Source organism: Prionailurus bengalensis, chromosome A1 (genome assembly GCF_016509475.1).
Source record: "Prionailurus bengalensis isolate Pbe53 chromosome A1, Fcat_Pben_1.1_paternal_pri, whole genome shotgun sequence".
Taxonomy (NCBI): Eukaryota; Metazoa; Chordata; class Mammalia; order Carnivora; family Felidae; genus Prionailurus; species Prionailurus bengalensis.
In genome coordinates, this window is record NC_057343.1 from 199,063,864 (window position 1) to 199,085,757 (window position 21,894).

Genomic DNA, 21,894 nt, shown 5'->3' on the forward strand with positions numbered 1-21,894 from the left:
TCACGCTGAACTGACTGAGCCACCCAGGCGCCCCCAAACTCAATTTTTATTTTAATCATTTTATTCAGAGATGTTTGTTTTCACCTACCTAATTTAGACTCTTGAATGCAGACTTGGAAAGGATTTTTATTTTTCTTGATTCGTTGCTAGAAAGCAAAGATTAGAAAGTTATTGGGAAAGATAGAAGGATATGTGGTGGCTTATTCAGGGAAGCTGCCTCAACAGGGCCAAAGCTTTGGTAAGAATCTTGAACCCATCAGTCAAGTGGGTGCTGTCATCTGAGCTCCAAATACAAATCTCATGTTTTTTCCACCACATGCTACTTAAAAAATCAAAGTATGTCTATGGTAAGGTAGTGTCAGGCTAAAAATGATGTAGAGGGAAAGATTCAAGTCAAACACATACCTAGACACAATGTTCTTATTCATCCTGATCTATCACTTGCAACTCGGCCAGTGCAATCTAAGTAAAATTAAAATTTTTTTTTTCCTTTTACTCATCACTGATTTTTAAAGTAGGAGATAAAGGATTTTTTCTCAGGCTTACCCAACCACCCCACATCATGCAAGAGTCAATTTCTACAACAGTCTGTGCGTCTTTCACATAGATGTATCCCACCTGAGCCCCTATGGAATGAGCTGTCCAAGCAACTTTCTTTCAGGAATTCACTGGCCAGGGCACTGACTATATAGATCAAATGTATAAAAGATTGGTAAAATGTGCATGACATTCACAGTATCCCTCTTGAAGTTGAACTTCAAAAGGAAATCGGTCACCACTATTGACTCCTCTGTGGCAGGAGCTTCTAGTAACCTGGGGTGATGCAAATTAAAGTGAGGACATTGGGCAGCAGACCATGGACATGGACACCGGACAGCAGACCATTTCATTTTTTAAAAATTAAATCTAATCGGGGCATATGGATGGCTCAGTTGGTTAAGTATCCAACTCTCGACTTCGGCTCAGGTCATGATCTCATGGTTCATGAGTTTGAGCCCCACATCAGGTGCTGCACTAACATTGGGGAACCTGCTTGTGATTTTCTGTCTCCTGTCCTTCTGCCCCTCCCCCACCCATTCTCCGTCCCCCCCCCAAGATAAACTTAAAAAAATAAAATTAAATCTAATTAACTATTTTTAGTGAAGTATAGACATACAATATTATATAGCTTTCAGATGTACAACATAGTGATATGACACTTACATAGATTATGAAATGATCACCACAGTAAGCCTAGTTACCACTGGTCACCATATATGGTTATTAAAATACTACTGACCATATTCCCTCAGCTGTACTTAACATCACCATGACTTATTTATTTTATAATTGGAAGTTGGTACCCCTTAATCTTCTATACCTATTTTGCCCATCCTCCCACCCACATCCAACATGAGGAGATCTTCTTATGCACAGGATATTCATCATACCATGGGAATCAGACAATCATCTTGGCCAAGCAAGACTTAGAAAGAGAGACTTCCACAAAAGTGTTCTGAGCACCAATATAACTATATATTATGAAGTCCTCTTCTGTAAATTCTACTGTCTGCCCCACATGACCCTCTGAATATCTGTGTCCACATATGGAAGCTTAAAGACTCTTCTCAGGTGAGATATCCTGCTTCCTCAAACTTACCTTTTGGCCCACAGGGTATTTAATTTTGGCTTGTCTTTTTGAATTTTGGGATTTCTGTGATCTGGAGATCCAACCGAAATTCATGAAATGTTGCCTTTATTCAACATCTATTCCAAACCTCAAGAATCATAAATTATACAGTAAAGATAGGGCAATATCTGTTCTACACTTAGCCCTCGATTGCCTTCTTTGATATGGTAGATGAAGGGATGTTATAACTTTGAGCTATGATATGGAAGTGTATTGAATGAAACAAGACATTCTTACTTAAAGTATCTATGGAGGACATGCCTAACATTCGAAACCATTTTTACTGATGCAGGAAACTTTGGTGGCAAGAGACTAACTTTAGCCAACTTTATTAGTTTGTTAGAGCTGTCATAACAAGTACAATAAACTGGGTTCTTAGAACAAGAAATGTATCGTCTCATGGTTCTAGAGGCTAGAAGTCTGAAACCAAGATGTCAACAGGGCCACGCTACCTCTGAAACCTAGAGGGGAAGGATTTTTCTTTGGCCCTTCTTAGCTTCAGACCATTCCAATCTGCTGTCTCTGAGCATATCTGAATCTGTGTCCAAATTTCCCTTTTTATAAGGACATTAGCCATATTGGATCAGGGCCCACACTAATGGCCTCATTTTAATCTTATGACCTCTGTGAAGATTCGATTTCCAAATAAGGTCCTATCCCAAGGTACTGAGGGTTAGGACTTCAACATACTTTTTTACGAAAGGAAGAGGGGACAAACTCAATCCATAACACTAGCTTAAGCAAAGGAAAAAAAAAAAGGGAGTTTATCGGAAAGATACGTGGTAGTTTATCTAATCAAAGGAGGAGCTAAAGAAAGAGGACCTGAAAGGCAAGATCATGGCTGCCCAACAATCCAAGGAGTAAGAGTTTACTCCCAGCCCCACCAGGAGGCTGCTGTAGTATAGAGAGACTTTCGCTGACTTCCCCATCTCTGCATTACTCCACGTGGCATTCAGAGTCCCAGGAAAAAGTCTGACTGGGTCACTCCCTGGCCAGAAAAGTCAGGAGCACCATCATTTGCTCTCCCAACAACATGAAAGTGACAGGGAAGAGGTAATTCCCAATGGCTTTGGGATGTTATTATCAAAAGAAAGGAGGAAGGATGCTAAATGAATAAAACCAAATGTCTAATCTAGACCCTCCAGTGCATGAGGAAGGGAGCAGAATTTGTAAAAAAAAAAAAAAAAAAAAAAAAAAGTAGGGGCGCCTGGGTGGCTCAGTCAGTTAAGCATCTGACTCTTGATCTCAGTTCAGGTCATGATCTCACAGTTTGTGAGTTTGAGCCCCACGTCAGGCTCCCTGCTGACGGTGCAGAACCTGCTTGGGATTCTCTCTTTCTCCCTCTCTCTCTCTCTGCCCCTCCTCCGTTCATACTCTCTCTCTCTCTCTCTCTCTCTCTCTCTCAAAATAAATAAATACATTTTAAAAGTGTTTTAAAAAATATTTTCATATACCCCAAATTCGTGATTAATTCTATGTTAATAATAAATCTGTATGATTGTTCATACCGCCATTCAGAAAAACCTGTCATTCTGATAACGATTGGCCTTTCTCATAAGTCAAGATCATGGGGAGAATTCTAACCAATCATGATTCTTTCCCCTGCTGAGCTATCTTTAGCCAGATTTTGTCACCGTGTTAGTTTTATAGATAGAGAAAATGAGTTCCCAGGGGAGCCTTTCTCCCATTCTTTGGTCCGTCGTTTCTTGCACTCTGGTGCGGGTCAGGACACCCACTGTGTTACTGGCCACAGGAAGCTTGCTGGCACAGTGTGGTCAGCTGCTCCCTGACGCCTTGGAGGGAAAGGTGTAATTCTGCCCTCTCAGTTCCTGAGGCCCCCACGTCTCATGTTCCAACACAGGACAAGCTCTCCTTCTTATGCCACCCTCGTTCCCAACTCGTCCTACCACCACCTCTTCAAAGAATATAGCCATTGTTACATTAGTTAGGCTTTGAATTAAGAAAAGAAAAGAAGAGGTGGGAAAAATTAAAGCAAATTGCATAAAATGAGGGGTATAAGGGGGTGTCTCATCATTAAATGGTATCAAATCTTAAAGAACAGACCTAGCCCCCAGGCTTTCTGTTTGCACTTATTCTGTGACTCTTCCAAAGACAAATAGCCGATAGACCTACTGGGGTATTGTGCCTCTTGTCAAATTCCCACAGTTGCCTGGGTGTGGAAGTGGTGATTTCCAAGACTGGAATAGCATGCAAGAAGCAGTCTGGGAGTTAGAGCCCAGATCACTGAGTAGAGTAGGTTGCGTCTCTGTCTGGAGGAAAGAAGGAGGCTAGCACATTGGCAGAACATGGACTCAAAAAGCCATGAGCAGTGAGTTCCATGAGGAAGAGCAGACCCTGGTAAATAGGGGTGACGTGGTGTCCACCAGTAGGCAGGAAATGATGGAGTAGGGAAAATTCGAACTTTTACCTTCTGGGCATCAGAGATAACACTTAAATGGGCTGGTCCAGAGGTAATGCACGTCAGTTGTGTTTCCAACTCCTTGACCAGACCAATCACTTGGCCTCATCCAACCACAAGGAAGCCAGGAAGCTCATGTGCCCAGAAGGGCTGGACGTTTTTAGCAAACAGCAGTTTTGACTTCCATTTGTCGTATGGAAGGAGGCAAACAGTCAACAGACTGTGATGCAGGAGATGCTTGGAATTTGCATTTTAAATGGGCCTCCTCAGGTGCGTCTGATGTAAGGGAGGAGTGGAATCTCTGGAACACTTGGAACACTGACTTAGAATTTCACTGCAAGATAGCCAGGTAGTTCAGAGTATGGGGACAAATCTGAGATACAGTTCTTAGAGCTCAGATGTAGGGCCAAGCCTGGGAGACATCACCTTGTTATCGAAGAGGCTGCAGTTGCCTTGGGCACTACAGTCCAGAGGGCTGGACAGAATCTTCTGAAATGCCCAGGCACGAAGGTAAGTTTCGGAAGCACGCCTGAGACAGAGCAGACCGTCAGGTGAGGGAGTGTCAGGCTTTTCATATACGGAGAGAGGAAGAGGGATGTGGGGCCAACTCCAGACAGTGACTCTCAGATGTGATCTGAAGTTTACATTTTTGTTAGCAGAAACTCATGGGGCGATACCACATTTCATTGTGTAATTGCCTTTTTCATTCCTCTGTTCTTTTCTCATTGCATCTTCCCTTTCTCTCCTACCCACTCTTCCTCTTTTTTCCCATTATTTTCTCTTTTCTTTCTTATTTTATGCTCTACTTGCCCCTCTAATTTCCCACTTTCCCGATGTTTCGTCTTCTTATCCCCCTTCTCCTCTCTGCTCCTTCTCTCCTCTTCTTTCTCTTCAATTATTCTTCCCTCCTTTTCCCTCTCGTTCTTCCTTTCCCGTGGCACCCACACCTTCTATTCTCTCCCCAGGTATTATGCCATCTGCTGCCAGCCTCTGGTCTATAGGAACAAGATGACCCCTCTGCGCATCGCGTTAATGCTGGGAGGCTGCTGGGTCATCCCCACGTTTATCTCTTTTCTCCCTATAATGCAAGGCTGGAATAATATTGGCATAATTGATCTGGTGAGTACCTATGCAGAGAGTGCCTGCTGTTTTAATCTCTGATTTACTTTATTTGCCTGAGATTCTAAATAAATAAACAATATCAGGTTGGGTGGATATTCTAGGAAAGATTCTTTTTTTTATATATGTACATGTTTATTGATTTGGGGGAGGGAGAGAGGGGGAGAGCACACGCACGCACGCATGCATTGGGGAGGGGCAGAGAGAGAGAGAATCTCAAGCAGGCTCTGCACTGTCCGCATAGAACCTGATGCCAGGCTCAGTCACACAAATCATGAGATCGTGACCTGAGCCGAAACCAAGAGTCGGACGCTCAACTGACTGAGCCACCCAGGCGCCCCAGAAAGATTCTGATAGTGATCTAAGTGACAACAGCAACAACAAAAAAAGGCAAGCTAACATTTTCGAATATTTGTTGGATGCCAGAAAATATGCTCAGACTTTAACATAGCATCCTAATAACATCCTTCCGTCATCTCATCCAGATGAGGAATATCAGGCTCAAAAAGGTAAAGTAACATCAGCATGTAACAATAGCACAGAGGTAAAGCTCAAAAAGGTAAAGTAACAATAGCACAACAGGTACTCAAAGCTTGGTGTTCAGACCAGAGAGCCTGAGACATGTGATGTGCCCCAAGGGGCCTTCGTCCCATTTCATGGCTGCCAGTGACCCGCAGAAAACATGTCATGTGGGCAGAGGCTTCCAGAGAATGAAGAGAAGCCTGGGTCAGGAGTCGAGAGAACTGGACCCTGAGTCCAGCTCTGTCCCTGACCTTGAAGGACTGCAGTGAGAAGGTGCATTGGTCTTCAGTGGGGGAGTGTCTCCCAGAGAGTAGGAGAGCAGAGTGTGGCACACGAGCCAGGCATTTGCCAGCCCCTGTCCGGATGATCTTCCAGAGATTTCCAGCTCTGACCCAGTATGCTCCCAGTGCCAAACTCGCAATGAGGATCAAAAGTTATGGTGCGTGTTCACTAGCAGCGATATATGTTCCCTAAGGAAGTTGTCAGGCGGTCACTCTAACATTTGGTCCAGGACCGTGTTGAGGTAGGAAGGGGACTGGAGAGGAAAGATCGAGAGCAAGCTCCAGCCCCACAAGACCAGTTAGAGTAGAAGCTGCTTGTTCTTCTCTCTACCACGTCCCTAGCCCCTAATCTTGCCTTGTTCTTTGTCCAGGAAAGGATATCCAAGCCAAGGCTGGGCCAGGATTTGCATGTGGTATGTCAGAACAAGAGTTCCTTGGGCTTCTGAAAGAAATGCTGGGGACAAAGGAGTGGAGAAGTAAAAGGGGATTCATACAAGGGAGACTGTATGGCTATTTTCTTGAATCCTATCTTTCTTCTCTCAAACTTTCAGCCTTGCCAATCTCAAGGGAAATGAAATTCAAGTTTCCAATAACCAGTAGAGTAGCAACAACGGCCAACAAATGTTGAGCGCTTACTGTTTGCCGAGCCCCATGTCCACTTAATGGTTATTACTGTGAACCTCTTGCAAGCCTCACAACAGTGCTCTTAAGTCGATCCTATCATTGTCCTCAGGAAACTGAGCATCAGAGAGGTGCAGTTATTAGCTAACGTCAGATTGGCAGGGAGTGGTGGTGACTCTAGCTAAGTTCAAGCTTCCTGCACTCCAGGGTCGGTCTGTGCTCTTGATCTCTGTGCTAAACTGCCTCCCTAATGGAGAAGACCTTTGGAAGCATAAACTTTTGTGAATCAGAACTTTTAAAAAAGGGTGCCGCACTCTTACCTTCGGATATAGAATTTCTAAGGGAAAGAATCTAGAGAACCGCTGTTCATTTCAAGAGTGAGAGGGGGGCATCCCCCATTTACCTCCCGCAGCTGGGGAATGGGGGCACCTGCTTGCTATGAACCTGCCTCGTATTCGCTCCATGGTGCCGTGATTGCATTTCATATCTTTCCACTCATCTGCACATTGAATTGGCCTAGGGAGCCGCTAACACAACCCGCCTGCTCACAGTACAGGTACAGTTGATTCTCATCATTCACAGTAATTAGGTTCTATAAAGTTGCCACAAATACTAAATTAGCAAATACTGAATATCTTTGCCCCTAGGAGGAATACAGAGTTAGGTTCCTGCAAGTTCTGGTCCGAATATTTTCATCAACCAATCAATACATAATATATGCTGCCTGTAAGAGAGGCCCATGAAATGTAAGGTGACAGTAAGGTTGATGTAAAATAACGGAAAACTATAATATGCAAATACTAATCAAAAGAAAGGTGGTGTAGCTGTGATGAAATAAATCTAAGGCGCGTCATCTTACCTGAGATAAAGAGATTTCGTTATAAGAAAAATGTCAATTCAATAGGGAGTTCTACTATAACCTTAGAATACACCATGAGACAAGACACTAAATGTGCACACAGATAAAATTGCATATGTGTGTATTATATACAATTGTTATCCATATGTTCGTGTGTATATTCACACTGTATACAGGCTGACCTCAGGCAGGAAGCGTCATTGGATTATACAGCTCTTTTCAGCCAAAGGCTCTTCCTAGACAAGGCTGAGAACTCAGAGCTGTCAGCGGACAGAGTTTATAGTAGGGAGAAAAGCCTTTCAACCTTTTAAAGAGATCCAGTCTGTCATTGTATCTAATACAAGTGAAGTTTATTCCAGGAATGTAACACAATCGCTGTAATTCACCATATTAATACAAGAGAGAAGGAAAGCCCACGTGATCATCTCTTTATTGCCAGAATTTCATTGACAAAGTTCAGTATCTGTTCATGATTTAAAAAAATTGTCATCAAACTGAAAATAGAAGAGAGCATCCATGAAAAAACTTCTAGCAAGTATCATACTTAATAGTAAAAAATTGAAACTCCCTTCCTAAAACTGGGAGGGTAAAATGGCGTCCACTATTACCTGTTCTATTGAAAATTACACTGGAGGTCTTATCGAGGTCAATAATGCAAGAAAAGTGGTGTTAAGATTGGAAAGGAAGAAATGAAATTTTTAGTATTTGCAGGTCACATGGGTGCTTGTGGAGAAAATTCATAAGTGAAATATTTCATAAATGAAATATTCATAACGAATTTAACAAAGTTGCTAGATACATAGCCATACAAAAAAAGTCTTCACTGAATTCTACATACTAGCAACAAACAGTTAAGATTAAGGACTTTAACGTGGTACCATTTGCAATAGAATAACAGATACTTAGGAATAAATCTGACAAAAGGCATGCAAGACATTTACACACAAACGTCGTAAAATATTACTGAAATAAATTTCAAAAGATGTAAGTAATGGAAAGACTTACCGTGTTTGTGAATTGGAAAGCTGACCGTGGGAAAGAAGTCCATTTCCCTCAATCATTCTACACTGACTCCAGTCAAAATCCTCAAAGATTTGTATGGAGATTGATAAGCTAATTCTAAATTTTATATGGGAAATGCTGAGATGTAAGGACAGCCCTGAGGAAGATGAGCCTGAGTTCAAAGCCCTTTTCTACCAGATATATTGTGTGCAGGCGGAAGGGAAAGGGAGAGGCTAACTCTGCTATTGGCTGGGTAAAGGGAATGAAGGATGATTTTGTCTCTGTCTTATTTCCGCTCTTTCCTGGAGCCTTCAGCCCCTGGTGCTCAGACAATGCCTCTGCGCCCCGGGATGCAATCATGTTTCTCTTCTACCATTGTGATTCTAGGTGCTGTAGGCTAATAAGAAAAAGAGAATTTTGCTGATAAACCTTCTCTTTTTCCCTCCTCCTTTTCCTCTTGTATTTTCCTCTTCCTTCTCTGTCCTTCTCTGTTCCCCTCCTTTTCTCTCTCCCTTCCAATTTCTCGTTTTCTCTTCTTTTCCATCTATTTTTCTTTTCTTAAAATTTTCCTCTTTCTCCTCCTGCTTCTTTCTCTTCACTTTTTTTTCTTCCCTTTTCTCCCTTCTTCCCTCATTATTCTCTCTCTCCAACTCTCAGATAGAAAAAAGGAAGTTCAACCAGAACTCTAACTCTACGTATTGTATCTTCATGGTCAACAAGCCCTATGCCATCACCTGCTCTGTGGTGGCCTTCTACATCCCGTTTCTCCTCATGGTGCTGGCCTATTATCGCATCTATGTCACAGCGAAGGAACATGCCCACCAGATCCAGATGTTACAACGGGCAGGGGCCCCCTCAGAGGGCAGGCCCCAGCCGGCCGACCAGCACAGCACTCATCGCATGAGGACAGAGACCAAAGCCGCCAAGACCCTGTGCATCATCATGGGTTGTTTCTGCCTCTGCTGGGCTCCATTCTTTGTCACCAATATTGTGGATCCATTCATAGACTACACTGTTCCCGGGCAGGTGTGGACCGCTTTCCTCTGGCTCGGCTACATCAATTCTGGGTTGAACCCCTTTCTCTACGCCTTCTTGAATAAGTCTTTTAGACGTGCCTTCCTCATCATCCTCTGCTGTGATGATGAGCGCTACCGAAGACCCTCCATTCTGGGCCAGGCTGTGCCCTGTTCAACCACAACCATTAATGGATCCACACATGTGCTAAGGTGAGTGTCAGGGGCTCGATAGATTTTGTTGCCTTGCGTGACTCGGAAGGGCTACCTCTCCAGTTTTTTGTTTCCAGAAGGATTATTCTTGAAAACCTGGGCAATGTTTATAAGGATTAAAGAAAGTTCTACCGTCTGGTCATGAGGTAGAATAGTGGGTAAGGACTCAGGCTCTGGGAGAGACTGGCCTGTATTCAGATTCACTCTCCACAGTTCTCTGACCTTGGGCAAGTCATTTAAACATTGTGAAATTTCGTTTCATTTAAAAAAAAAAATGAGATCATGTTCACAATATCTACATCACGGGGTTTTTATGAAGATCAAATTAGCTGATGTGTGTGGAGCACATAGTATAGAGCCTGATACCTAGTGAGCAGTTAGTAAATATTATCTACTGTTATTTATTAGGTAGTGTTTTACAGCCGTGGTTAGCAGCATGGGATTTAAAGTAAAATAGACTTTATTTCGACTCAGTGCCGCTACTAATCATTTGTATAATCTCCCTTGGTTTTATTTTACTCCACTATAAAAACATAGTAATAATAATAATATCCACTTCATAGGGCCATTGTGACAATTAGAAATAATGTATCCATATGGGGACTGACACATAGTAAGCACTCATGATATTACTAACAATATTATTAATGTCAGTAGGAGCAGTAGTAGTAACATATTGCTTGATATCCTAAGATGGCCACAAAATAACATGATAAACAAAATAAATAGAAGGATAAATATGCAACAGTAACACCATGTGATAACTGATGTAATGGAGGTGGAGATAATCTAGAAGGGGGATTTGAGGAGGAAAGAAGCTGATTTGGCTTAAGAAAATCAGGAAAAGCTTCAGAGAACAGCATTTTTTTTTCCCTAACGTTTATTTATTTTTGGGACAGAGAGAGACAGAGCATGAACAGGGGAGGGGCAGAGAGAGAGGGAGACACAGAATCGGAAACAGGCTCCAGGCTCTGAGCCATCAGCCCAGAGCCTGACGCGGGGCTCGAACTCACGGACCGCGAGATCGTGACCTGGCTGAAGTCGGACGCTTAACCGACTGCGCCACCCAGGCGCCCCAAGAGGACAGCATTTTTTAAGAATTGGAGATTTGGAGGAGAAATCAAGGAAGTCATTCTAGCAGATAGAACAGCATGAGGAAGGAAATGGCATGTGAAAGAGCATAAGGTCAAGTGGTTTACCCAAGGTCGCATAGGTTGATGGAGATGGGGGTCACTGTGGAGTTGAATGTTCAGTGACTAGTCATGATGCTTCTAAACCCTGAAAATTTTCTGGCTCCCCCGGGCTAGAGTTTTTCTCAGCCATGAAAAACCATATGTAAAAGTACATTCATCCTATGGCAAAGACGAATGAATTGTCAACGGCATTCGCTTTCCTTTGCCCCAAGATGCATAGGAATTTCTAAAAAAGCAGCTCCTTCTTTGACACGAGCATTCAGTTTTTTCTGATGACAGTATTCAGCTGTCCTGGCAACCCAAAACTGAGGAACTTTCATTTGCATGTGTAAGAAAGGAAGAAGGCAAAATAGGGATTGCAAGTGAAATATAAGCACTTCGCCTCTGAGACTGCTCAGAAGCCTGAATTCAATTTCCTGCTACGAGTGTGGTCTGACTTGTAGTGAAAGCCTAGCATGGTGATGCCAGCTGCTCCAAGAGCCTCAAAGGCTGCGCCTGTAGGCTCACCTTCTTCCCTGATTATTATGCCTTGAGCGAGTGTCACGGGAAGAATCCAACCATGTAGTAAAGTGTGCATATAGGAACTTCTGTGGGGGGCGCCTAAAAGCTATTTAAGTCAGCAGCTGCCTCAGTACAGGCACCCAACGACTTACACTTCTATGTTCTAGCAGTGCATTTGTGGAGTCAGTTGTTTATGACTGGGGGCGGGGGGGCTTTTCCAGGACAGCCCAAGAAACCCACCTGACTGATAACGGTGTTTCGTCCCTGCCGCATTTGGAAACCTGCCGTGTGGTTGTAAAAGAGAGATGACAGTTTAGAGGTGGCTGGTGGATGTGCTCTCCATACTTTATTTTTTGTGATTTCTTAATGAGGTAATGAAAACTGCAGGAAATTGGTCTGAGATACTCCTCTGTGGGGGTGAGGAATCTTCTAAGAGCGGGGAAGCCTATGCAGAGACGACTGTTGGAGCCCATTGCAGGGCTCCCCAGCTTGCTTTGAGCCCCCGGCTTGCTAAGGACAGGAATATTGCCTGTTTTGTTCACTGGTCCGTACCAAATACCCAATATGCTGCCCGACATACACTAGGAACTTAAACTCTTGATGAATAAATTCATACATCGTGCAGTGAATTCTCTAGATTGATTGTATCAATACGCCTTAGGAAAAATTTATGTTTTTCTTAAAAATCCTATAAGCAGGACACCAACAAATTCCGATGGACTCAAGAAGTATAAAACCTAAATAATCAAAAGTACAATCGGCTTTTGTCCTGGTTTTATCCTTCACCTCAAAGACAATTGAAACGAATTCAATGATTCTTTAAATGCATTTACAAACCTGTGTAAAACATACAAATTCATAGATTCCTCTCGCTTTATTGTATTCTATTTTATCTTACTTTACTTTTTTATTTTATTCTTTCTCATCATGATAAGTGCACTCCCTACTCTCCATCCCCTATCCACATTCCCACCCGCCACCCTCCCCTCTGGTAACCATCAGTTTGTTCTCCATAGTTAACAGTCCGTTTCTTTTGTTTGTCTCTCTCTTTGTTTTTCCCTTTGCTCATTTGCCCTGTTTCTTAAAGTCCACATAGAAGGGAGATCTTAGGGTATTTGTCTTTCTCTGACTGATTTCGCATAGCATTGTACTCTCTAGTTCCAGCCGTGTCATTGCAAATGGCAAGATTTCATTCTTTTTTATGGCTGAATAATATTCCAGTATACATACCCACTTCTTCTTTATCCATTCATCTATTGATGGATACTTGGACTGCTTCCATAGTTTGGCTATTGTAAATAATGTTTCAGTAAATACAAGGGTGCGTGGATCCCTTTGAATTAGTGTTTTTGTATTTTGGGGGTAAATACCCCGTAGTGCAATTACTGGATCATCGGGGAGGGGGGAGTTCTGTTTTTAATTTTTTGAGCAACCTCCATACTATTTTCCAAAGTGGCCGCACCAGTTTGCATTCCCACCAACAGTGCACACAAGGGTTCCTTTTTCTTCACATCCTCACCAACACTTGCTGTCTCTTGTGTATTGTTTTGTTTTTTTTTTTTATTTTAGCCATTCTGACAGGTGTGATAGCTCATTGTAGTTTTGATCTGCATTTCCCTGATTGTAAGTGATGATGAACATCGTTTCATGTGTCTGTTGGTCATGTGAATGTCTTCTTTGCAGAGATGTCTGTTCGTGTCTTCTGCCAATTTTTTAATTGGATCGTTTGTCTTTTGGGTGTTGCGTTGTATCAGTGTTTTATGGATTTTGTATACTCACCCTTTATTGGATAAGTCAGTTGCCAATATCTTCTCCCATTCAGTAGGTTGCCTTTTAGGTTTTTTGGTGGTTTCTTTCACTGGGCAGTAACTTTTTATTTTGATTTAGTCCCAATAGTGTATTTTTGCTTTTATTTCCCTTGCCTCAGGAGACGTATCTGGAAAAATGTTGCTATGGCCAGTGTCAGAGAAAATTACTGCCTGTGCTCTCTTCAAGGATTTTTATAGTTTCAGGTGTCACATTTAGGTCTTTACTCCATTTTGGGTTTATCTTCAACAAAGGAGGAATGAATATACAGTGGGGAAAAGACCGTCTCTTCAACAAATGGCGTCGGGAAAATTGAACAGCCACATGCAAAAGTATGAAACTGTAGCACTTTCTTATCACTTGTATTTTACATAAATGGGGTCGTTTTATATGTACTTTTTTGCACCTTGTTTTCTATCCCTTAAGAATGTATTTTAGAGATCCTTGCATCTCAGAACATTTAGATCTAAGTCATTCTTTTTAACTGTTCCATAGTCTTCTGTACTAAAAATACACACTAAAATAGATTTATTTCCCATTATTGGATATGTAGGTGTTTCCATTCTTTTGCTGTATCTAACTGTACTGTTTTTAATGCCCTTGAACACATTTCTTTGTGCATATGTATTCCTTTTAGATAGCTACCCAAAATAAAATTGCTCTATTGATGTATATGTGCATTTACAAATGTTAGGTTTACTTTAAGGTTGACCTTCTAGAATGCCGTAGAGATTTGCAGTCTCATCAGCAGCGTACGAGAGTAGCCTCTACTCCTTCCCTTCACCAACACTGTACATTACTCGTCTTTTCCTATTTTGCTGATTACAGCAACGTTCTTTCACTGAATTTGCATTTTCCAGGTGGTTTGATAGGTTGAACCTCTTCTAAGTTAATTGCTGACTAATTTCAAAGTTGTTGACAAATATTTATCCTTATGTGAACTGCATTTTCACATACATCGTGCTTTGTGTGACAACTTTGTTGTATTTTTCTTATGAATTTCTGAGTGTTCTTTATTATCATCTAAATGTTAATCCTTGTCACATAATTTTCAAACTTTCCCTTCTCTTCTGCTTGCTTTTGAACTTGGGTTGACTTTTGTCATATAAAAGTTCCAAAGTTCAAAAGCGCTATTTATTTGGCCTCTTGCAGTTAACCTGTCTTCCTTCTTGAAATATTTTTGACATTCATTTTCCCGGACAGTATACTTCCCTGGTTTGCCTCCTGACTCACCAGCAACTCCTTCTTAGTATCTTTTATAGGTTCTTCCTTCTCTATCTGGCCTCCAAATGTTAGAGTTCTTCAGGGCTCGGTTCTTCATTGTCTTCTCAAATGACATTCTCGCTTTAAATGTGATTTGAGCATCCATAGCTTTAAATACCATTTTTGTGCCATTAATCTCTTTTTAATTAGTAGCTCCAGATCAGAGCTGTCCTCTGAGCTCCAGACCACAAAATCCAATTTACTTCCTTGACAGCCTCACATAGGTGCCTCTCGGGAATCTCACATTTAATGTCCCTTAAACAGAACTCTCCTATATACCTGCCCACCTGCCCACCCCAGACTTCCCGAGTCTCCTCTATCTCTAAAAGTACCACTGTCACCTACCATGTTACTAAACCTGGACACTTTCTGTGGCTCTCAAGGAGAACTAACATATAAGCGACAGATGGGAAGCGTTAAGAAAGAAAAACCCATCAGCTGATATTGAAAATATGGAGTTCGATCTAAAATAAATGCAAAATTGGGGTGCCTGGGTGGCTCAGTCGGTTGAGCGTCCGACTTCGGCTCAGGTCATGATCTCGCGGTCCGTGAGTTCGAGCCCCGCGTCGGGCTCTGTGCTGACAGCTCAGAGCCTGGAGCCTGCTTCAGATTCTGTGTCTCCCTCTCTGTCTGACCCTCCCCCCGTTCATGCTGTGTCTCTCTCTGTCTCAAAAATAAATAAATATTAAAAAAATTTTTTTAAATAAATGCAAAATCTAATCATAGTGACAAAATGTAAACCACAGAAATGTAGATGATGCCTGAACCTCCTGCTGCATGTTTAAAATTTGGAATTTCAGGGGTGCCTGGCTGGCTCAGTCCAAAGAGCACATGACTCTTGATCTTAGGGTCATTGAGTTCCGAGTCCCATGTTGAGTAGGAGATTAGTTAAAAATAAAATAAAATAAAATAAAAATTGGAACTTGATAAGCGCAACTCCATTTCCTCATGCAAAGCATCCATTGACAAATTCATGTCATTCTGTGTTATTAATAATGATTATGATGCCGAGCATAACTCAAAAAACTCAGTGCCAGTTACTGAATTTAAGAACTTTGAATGCATTACTGCATTTAATTTTTTACAACAACCGAGTAGGCTGCTATTGTAATTATCGTGATTTTAACAATGAGAAAATCCAGGGTTTAAAGCGAGTATCTAACTGGCCCAAGATCACACAAAGTCTTCATGATTGTCTTCAGGCTAGTGAAATATTAAAACACTCAAAATTAAAACACTCAAAATTATCTTGCCTTTCCTGAGAATCTATAAGGTATAGAGGAGTTAGTCTGCGACCCAAGAATCACACTGGGGAGAGCCGGGTCATGACAACACTCTGAAACTGTGGGGCCTTTTTCTCTTAAAGTCTTCTTGAGAAAATGGAATTCTGCTTTTCCAGGTTGAATTAAAAACAGGCCAGTCTGCCTCAGTGGTTTGGAATAGTAGGTCTAGCCACGTAGTCCTTTGACTTGTATTACATTTTGTTATTGAACAAACACATGGGCAACCAAAGAAATAAAATAAGCTTTTGCAAGACAGTCTTAGAGAACTTTGCCCACTCAAATTGAATGAAATAATGTACCATGTAGCAGAGATGTCTGCAGTTGTGTTTGGTGTTCTGTGAGATAAGCATCTTCTTTGGAATATCCAGCTCATGATCAAAATAGAAGTGAAAATGCCATTGATTAGCTCCTGAAGTAGTTTGTCTAGACATGTAGGTTACATAGCCTTTTAAAAATAGTTTCCAAACATGAATTATTGTCATATATATGTTTCTTGGGGCAGTTTTAACTTGTATGCCCCCATATATTAGAAAGAGGCATAGGGGCACTTGGGTGGCTCAGTCCGTTAAACATTTGACTCTTGATTTCAGCTCAGGTCATGATCTCACAGTTAATGGGATCAAGCCCCGTGTTGGGCTCTGCACTGACAGTGTGGAGCCTGCCTGGGATTCTCAATCTCCCTCTCTCTTCCCCTTCCCCCCGCCTCTCAAATAAATAAATAAACATTAAAAAAAAAAAAAAAGAAGGAGGAGGAGGAGGCATAATGCCAGTGTATGGGCAATGGATTCTAAGAGGTTCGTCATTTGTATGAACTGATTCTTAGTGGATTTGGGGCCAGCTTCTCTCTCCTTGTCTCCTTCTTTAACTTGGCTCTATAGTTGTTCTCCCCATCCACCAGTCTGTCTTAGTCTTATAGAAGAGTCACTTTGCCCATTCTACGAAACTCCCGTCAGACATAATGGCAGAGAAGGAAGAAATCACCCAGTGAGAAGACATTGACTCCATTCCTACTCAAGTCAGGGACAAGACAGGTTGCCTCATCACCTGTGCTGTTCAACATTGCATACAAAAAAAATCCAAATGACAGAAAGGAGAAGTAAGAAGTATAAAACTTAGAAAAAAGAGCAAAGCTGTGACTATTTATAAACAATATGGTTATTTACCGGGAAAATCCCACAGTAAACGGAAAATGAAGACATTTCACAAGGATGTCCACATACTGTATAACTAACTCAACATTCAGCGATTCCTACATACTAGAAATCACCAGTTAGAATGTGGATCAGGAAAAATACCACCATCCACAGGAGCAGCCACTAAAGTTACTTTAAAAAAAAGTGCAAAATAAAAATGTAAGATCTTTATCGAAGGGAACTTAAATACTTTCCTAAAGGAGAAGTCAAAGATACTGTGAAGGGTTCACTGCGGAGAGCAGAAGAAAAAAAAAAAAAATCCAGATTTTTCTTTTGAAACTGCAGGAAACTCGTCAGAAGCCTAGGTTTGCAGACTCTGAAAGGTGATTTATTAGGTTCTGAGTAGGTTATTAGGTTTGATTCACAGTAACTGCGCACGGGGCATCGACTTGCCATGCACTGTGTAGGGGGGTGGTAGAGAGAGAAAAATGAGACTCGGTATCTCACAGAGTTCACAGCCTCACTGAAGAAAGAGACACACGAGCAAATAATCACAGCACAGTGGACATCACTGGGATTGTGCGCAAGGTTTACTGGGAGCTGGAGGGATTGCTACCTAACCAACAGTTTCCTCGTCGTCACTGGTGAGGCTCTCCCGATCTCTGCTTGAATTCCTGCAGTGGGAGGATTGCTACGTGAAGGGCCTGCTCAATGGTTAGGCAGCTCTAGAATCTAAAAGGTCTCCTTCCGTTGAGTTGAAATCTTCATCCCTGTGACGTCTACCTGCGGGCCCTAGTTCCGCCGTGAGCAAGAGAATACAAGGCTACATCGTTTTGCTGAAGTGACTCCTTCTGTATGCTTTGCATTAGAATCCCCTGGAAACGGAGTCAAAACACACATTCCTGGGCCCCATTCACTGAATTGGGGCACGTTAGGGAAAATGACATTTTTGCCAAGGTGATTCTTACCTGTGTTAAACTTTGAGAACCACAGTCTCTGATCCTCATGGATTGGAATGGCCCAGTGTATGCTGACTTTGGTTGTGCTTCAGGGTTATGACACACACCCATATAATTCTTCGGTCCTTTCAGAGTCATAGTTTCATGTGATATTAACTAGTGAAATTCCCTTCGAAGCGGCTTCGGCTCAGCAATTTTCAAGCCAAGTGACTCTGGCCACTTGGGAGGCAAAGTGTGATCTTATAGATTGTGACCACGTACCATGACAGGAGATGGGAACCAGCCCTACTGATGTGATTTGGAGTTCACTGGGGGTTCGATTCTGGAGTTCTCTTTCCATTGGATGAATGTCAAGGATCTTGCCAGTGCTGTTCACTGCTGCCTGAGGAGTCTCCTCTCTGAGGAGAGCCTAGTAAAGGGCCTGGCACGTTGTGAGGCTTGACAAGGGGTAAAGGAATGTTTCTGTCCCTTTCCCCAGGCTCGCTTCTCTTCTGTTTGACTGTCTTTATGGAGAGTAGCCCTCGATGGTCCAAGGCAGAGTAAGGATTTGTGGCATTGAGTGTAACCTTAGAACAGAAATTTTTCTCTACGTGAAATCCACTGAGGATTCCATTGTTGGCTTCTTGGGTAAATAATCCCTGGCCTGCCTGTCTCACTACCTCATTGTGAAAATCAAACGAGGTAATGGAGGTGAAATTGCTTTTGCTAACTGCAAAGCTCTGTCCTCAGGGGAGAGATAATGATGTGATGAGAACAGACTATTTATAAGTTAGGTAAATAGCTAAGACTGCATGCTTAGCAATGCAGAGACGGCATGCAGAATTTAGCTTTGGGGATGGATTTCTCTGCTCCCAGGCCAGGCTGAGATGACTCCCTGGTTCTCCAGGTTCAGACCTCGCCCAAAGCTGGGACACTCACCTGGCTCCTCAGAAGGCTGAGAATTTCGGCCAGCACTTCCCAGAGAACTTCTCGTTTGTCTGACTTGGCTCTTGGCTGCTGTCCTCCTTACCCACCATCAATCTGCCTGATAAACAGGGGTTTTTTGTTGACTTGGGGAATCTCTAGGGCTGTGTTGTCCTATAGGGTAACCATTAACATTCCAAACAGTAGCCGTATGTTATAAATGGAATACTTTCATTATTGTAGAAAGTTCTACTGGAGAAAACAGCTCTAGAGCTCTGTGAGCCTTCTGTCTGGAATAAGGCATCATATGCTTTCCTTCGGACTTACGAAGTGTTATCAAACAAAGCTCAATAATAAATAAGGCAATTCTGACGGATGCGCCATATAAGTCTTTGACATTTCCACGCACAACATATTCAGGTTTAAATAGGGAATCAATAGGGGAGGAAACTATGAAGATAGAGAGAAAAAAGTGAGAAAGAGGCAAAGAAAACTAAAAACCAGTAGGAGAAAAGCATTTTTTTCCGGGCTATTACTTTTTGTTGTTTCCTTGATAAATAACAATGGTCAGAAGTTATCCTTGTATTTAGTTGCTGCTTAATTATCTACTACCTGTGCCCCCAGCCGGACTGTCAGTACATAAGGGCAGGTAACATGTCTATTTTATTTCCGAAAGTTCCCCGAGGGTATAGCCCTTTGCTCAGTTAATACCCTTATTGGTTGACTGGATGGACGCTCTTATCAAATCCCGTTAACCACCTGGAATAGGTATACTCAAATAAGTTTTCACCACTTAAAAAAAAATATTTATGAATCCCATAACCGGAGTCCTTGTTTTTTTTCCACTGGGCTGCTGCTTCCCAACTTTCAATCTCAACACACCAGAATTCCCCTTTTAAACAGAGGTTTTCACACCGCGGTCTAGATTACCCATGGGTGAGCCAATAATTTAGGTGTGCTCTTACTTTGGATCCTGAGAGGTTTCGGCTAATGTTGGAAAGCTCTTTGACATTTAACAGCCATTTTGTGGCCTTTACCTTGAACTCCGGAGGTTACAGTTGGATTCAACAGTTAGCTCATTGTTTTGAGCCAGTGCAGACTGAATCTGGGTGAATCGAAGATGGTTTGAGGATGACCTTGCCTCGTATCCTGCAGCCTCCACCAGGGCTAGCGGCATAATTTTCAGGGTCCCTTGGTCAAAGGCAGATAAAGGCTTCCACTGAAAGTATTAATACGTAAAGCCTTTTTTTTTTTTAATCTGCAGTTTCTCTCTTAACTCGTCATGGCATATTTTCTTTGCTATTTACCTGTCCTCTAGTAGGAAAGTAAAATTTAATTTTAAATTGTTAGTAAAGATTTACCATTTATAGTACCCAAAGCCAGTTTTAAATGCAAACATGAGAGCATTTCACTTGTATGGAATCACCAATGACACGAACCATGCAAATCGTATCTGACAATTCAAGGGTGCTTATGGACTTTGTTTTTACCAGCCAGTGCACAAAACTCATGCAAGTGTTTGTACCTCACCTCTTGAGAGTACACACTTTCCACTAACACGCTACCTTCAGCTAACTGATGAGTAAAGAAGGGCTAAAAGGGAAACGAGCCGTGGTTGGCCATATCTCATCCTTTCTTTCTATGTTGATATTTTCAGCAGAAGTGGTTGGCAAATACAAGACGGTAGAGGGTTTTTTGGTGGTTCCTCCTCCTTCTTCGAGCAGCACTGCCTTCCTCCTGCATTTGCCAAGTTCTGGCCAGATGGAAACCGTGGCCTTCAGGGCTGTCTGTGTTCCCAGTTAGTCAGTCGTACACGTGTTGATATGAAGCATGAGCGTAGGATTCTAGTGGACCTATGATCTGTGGGAATTCAGTAAGACTCACTGGTAAACATATTGTAGAAGTTGCTGACCAAGAGACGATGGAAAACAGGAAAAACACTTCCTATATATGATGTGTTCACCTTGTATTTGCTCTGAGGCATACTTTAGGCATGGCGAGTCTGCCAGAATCCTGTGCTCATGAGGTATCATTAATGTTTTGAGGCAGCAAGGAACTATGGTGGACACACACATGCACCTATAGCCTGTGCTCGCCAGTGCCCCAGATATCACTGGTGCATGTTCTGTTGTCCCTCAGACTTCACAGGTTCAAAGATAAACTTACTAAGAATTTCAATATGGCAGCAAACAGAGCATTAAACCAAGACCTGGGTTTCTGTCTGGCTGCACTGCTCACACAACCAGGAAGCTGGCCTGTCCCTCGTCCTTCCCAATCACAACCTAAAGCAGCCTCTCAGGAAACATTGCTCTTGTTGAGAGAACACCAGGAAAACAGAATAACAACATCAGAAGAGCTCCCCTTAACCTGAAGTTTAGTAATCAAGTGGCTTAAGCTGCCCTCCAGGATGCCCTCTTTTGGGCCGAAGTGCTGAGGTCTAAGCATTATTCCCTCCACGGAGACATTTTTCAAGGAAAAGTTCCCATCTCTGACTTAGAGGGAGGTGAACTTGAGGTATGAAACCAAACGCATACTGGCTGTCGTGCGGGGGGATGGCACACCTGGGTTTTAGTCCTGAGACTTGTCACTTACTATTGATACAAATGTTAACATGTGACCAGACATTTCTGGGTCTCTGTTCCTTCATCTGTAAAATGGGAATACTGTGAGAACCCATCTCCTAGGGCCTTTGTTAAGGTTAAATACGAGACTGTATGTGCAGAGCTGAGCCCAGCTCCTCTTACACAGAAAGTGCTCAATAAACGGAAGCTGGTGTAACTGCTGTTATTATAATTGTATATATAGCATCATTCATATCTTGGTTAAACAAACTTCTCCAGTTATTTTTTCAGCTTTCCTGATAAGCATTTCGTAAGAAATGAGTCAATAGAAATCTCTGTGCTCTCTAAACACTGCTCCCACGCAAGGAATGCCGCCCTCCCTCGACTGGAAGAAAAACCAGGGATGAATTAAATTAAATTAATCACACTGTTTATAAATAATTGTTTAAGCAACAGGAGACAAGACCTGTTTCCTGGGTACATTATGCCTCGTGCTGAACAGTTGGGACTGTTATTTTGAATATGCCTTCTGGCTTTTAAATTACCTGTTGGCATTTCTCTGACCCAATCTAAA

General features: G+C 42.2%; 1 protein-coding gene across 1 annotated transcript in view; it reads left to right on the plus strand.

The window, feature by feature from the left end:
- Positions 1-21,894, plus strand: part of HTR4 (5-hydroxytryptamine receptor 4) — a 159,012-nt gene that overhangs the window by 95,007 nt on the left and 42,111 nt on the right. Inside the window, exons 4-5 of the mRNA XM_043598388.1 lie at positions 5,054-5,207; positions 9,150-9,718. Of these exons, the coding sequence (XP_043454323.1) occupies positions 5,054-5,207; positions 9,150-9,718 (723 nt within the window). The remainder of the gene's footprint in view (positions 1-5,053; positions 5,208-9,149; positions 9,719-21,894) is intronic.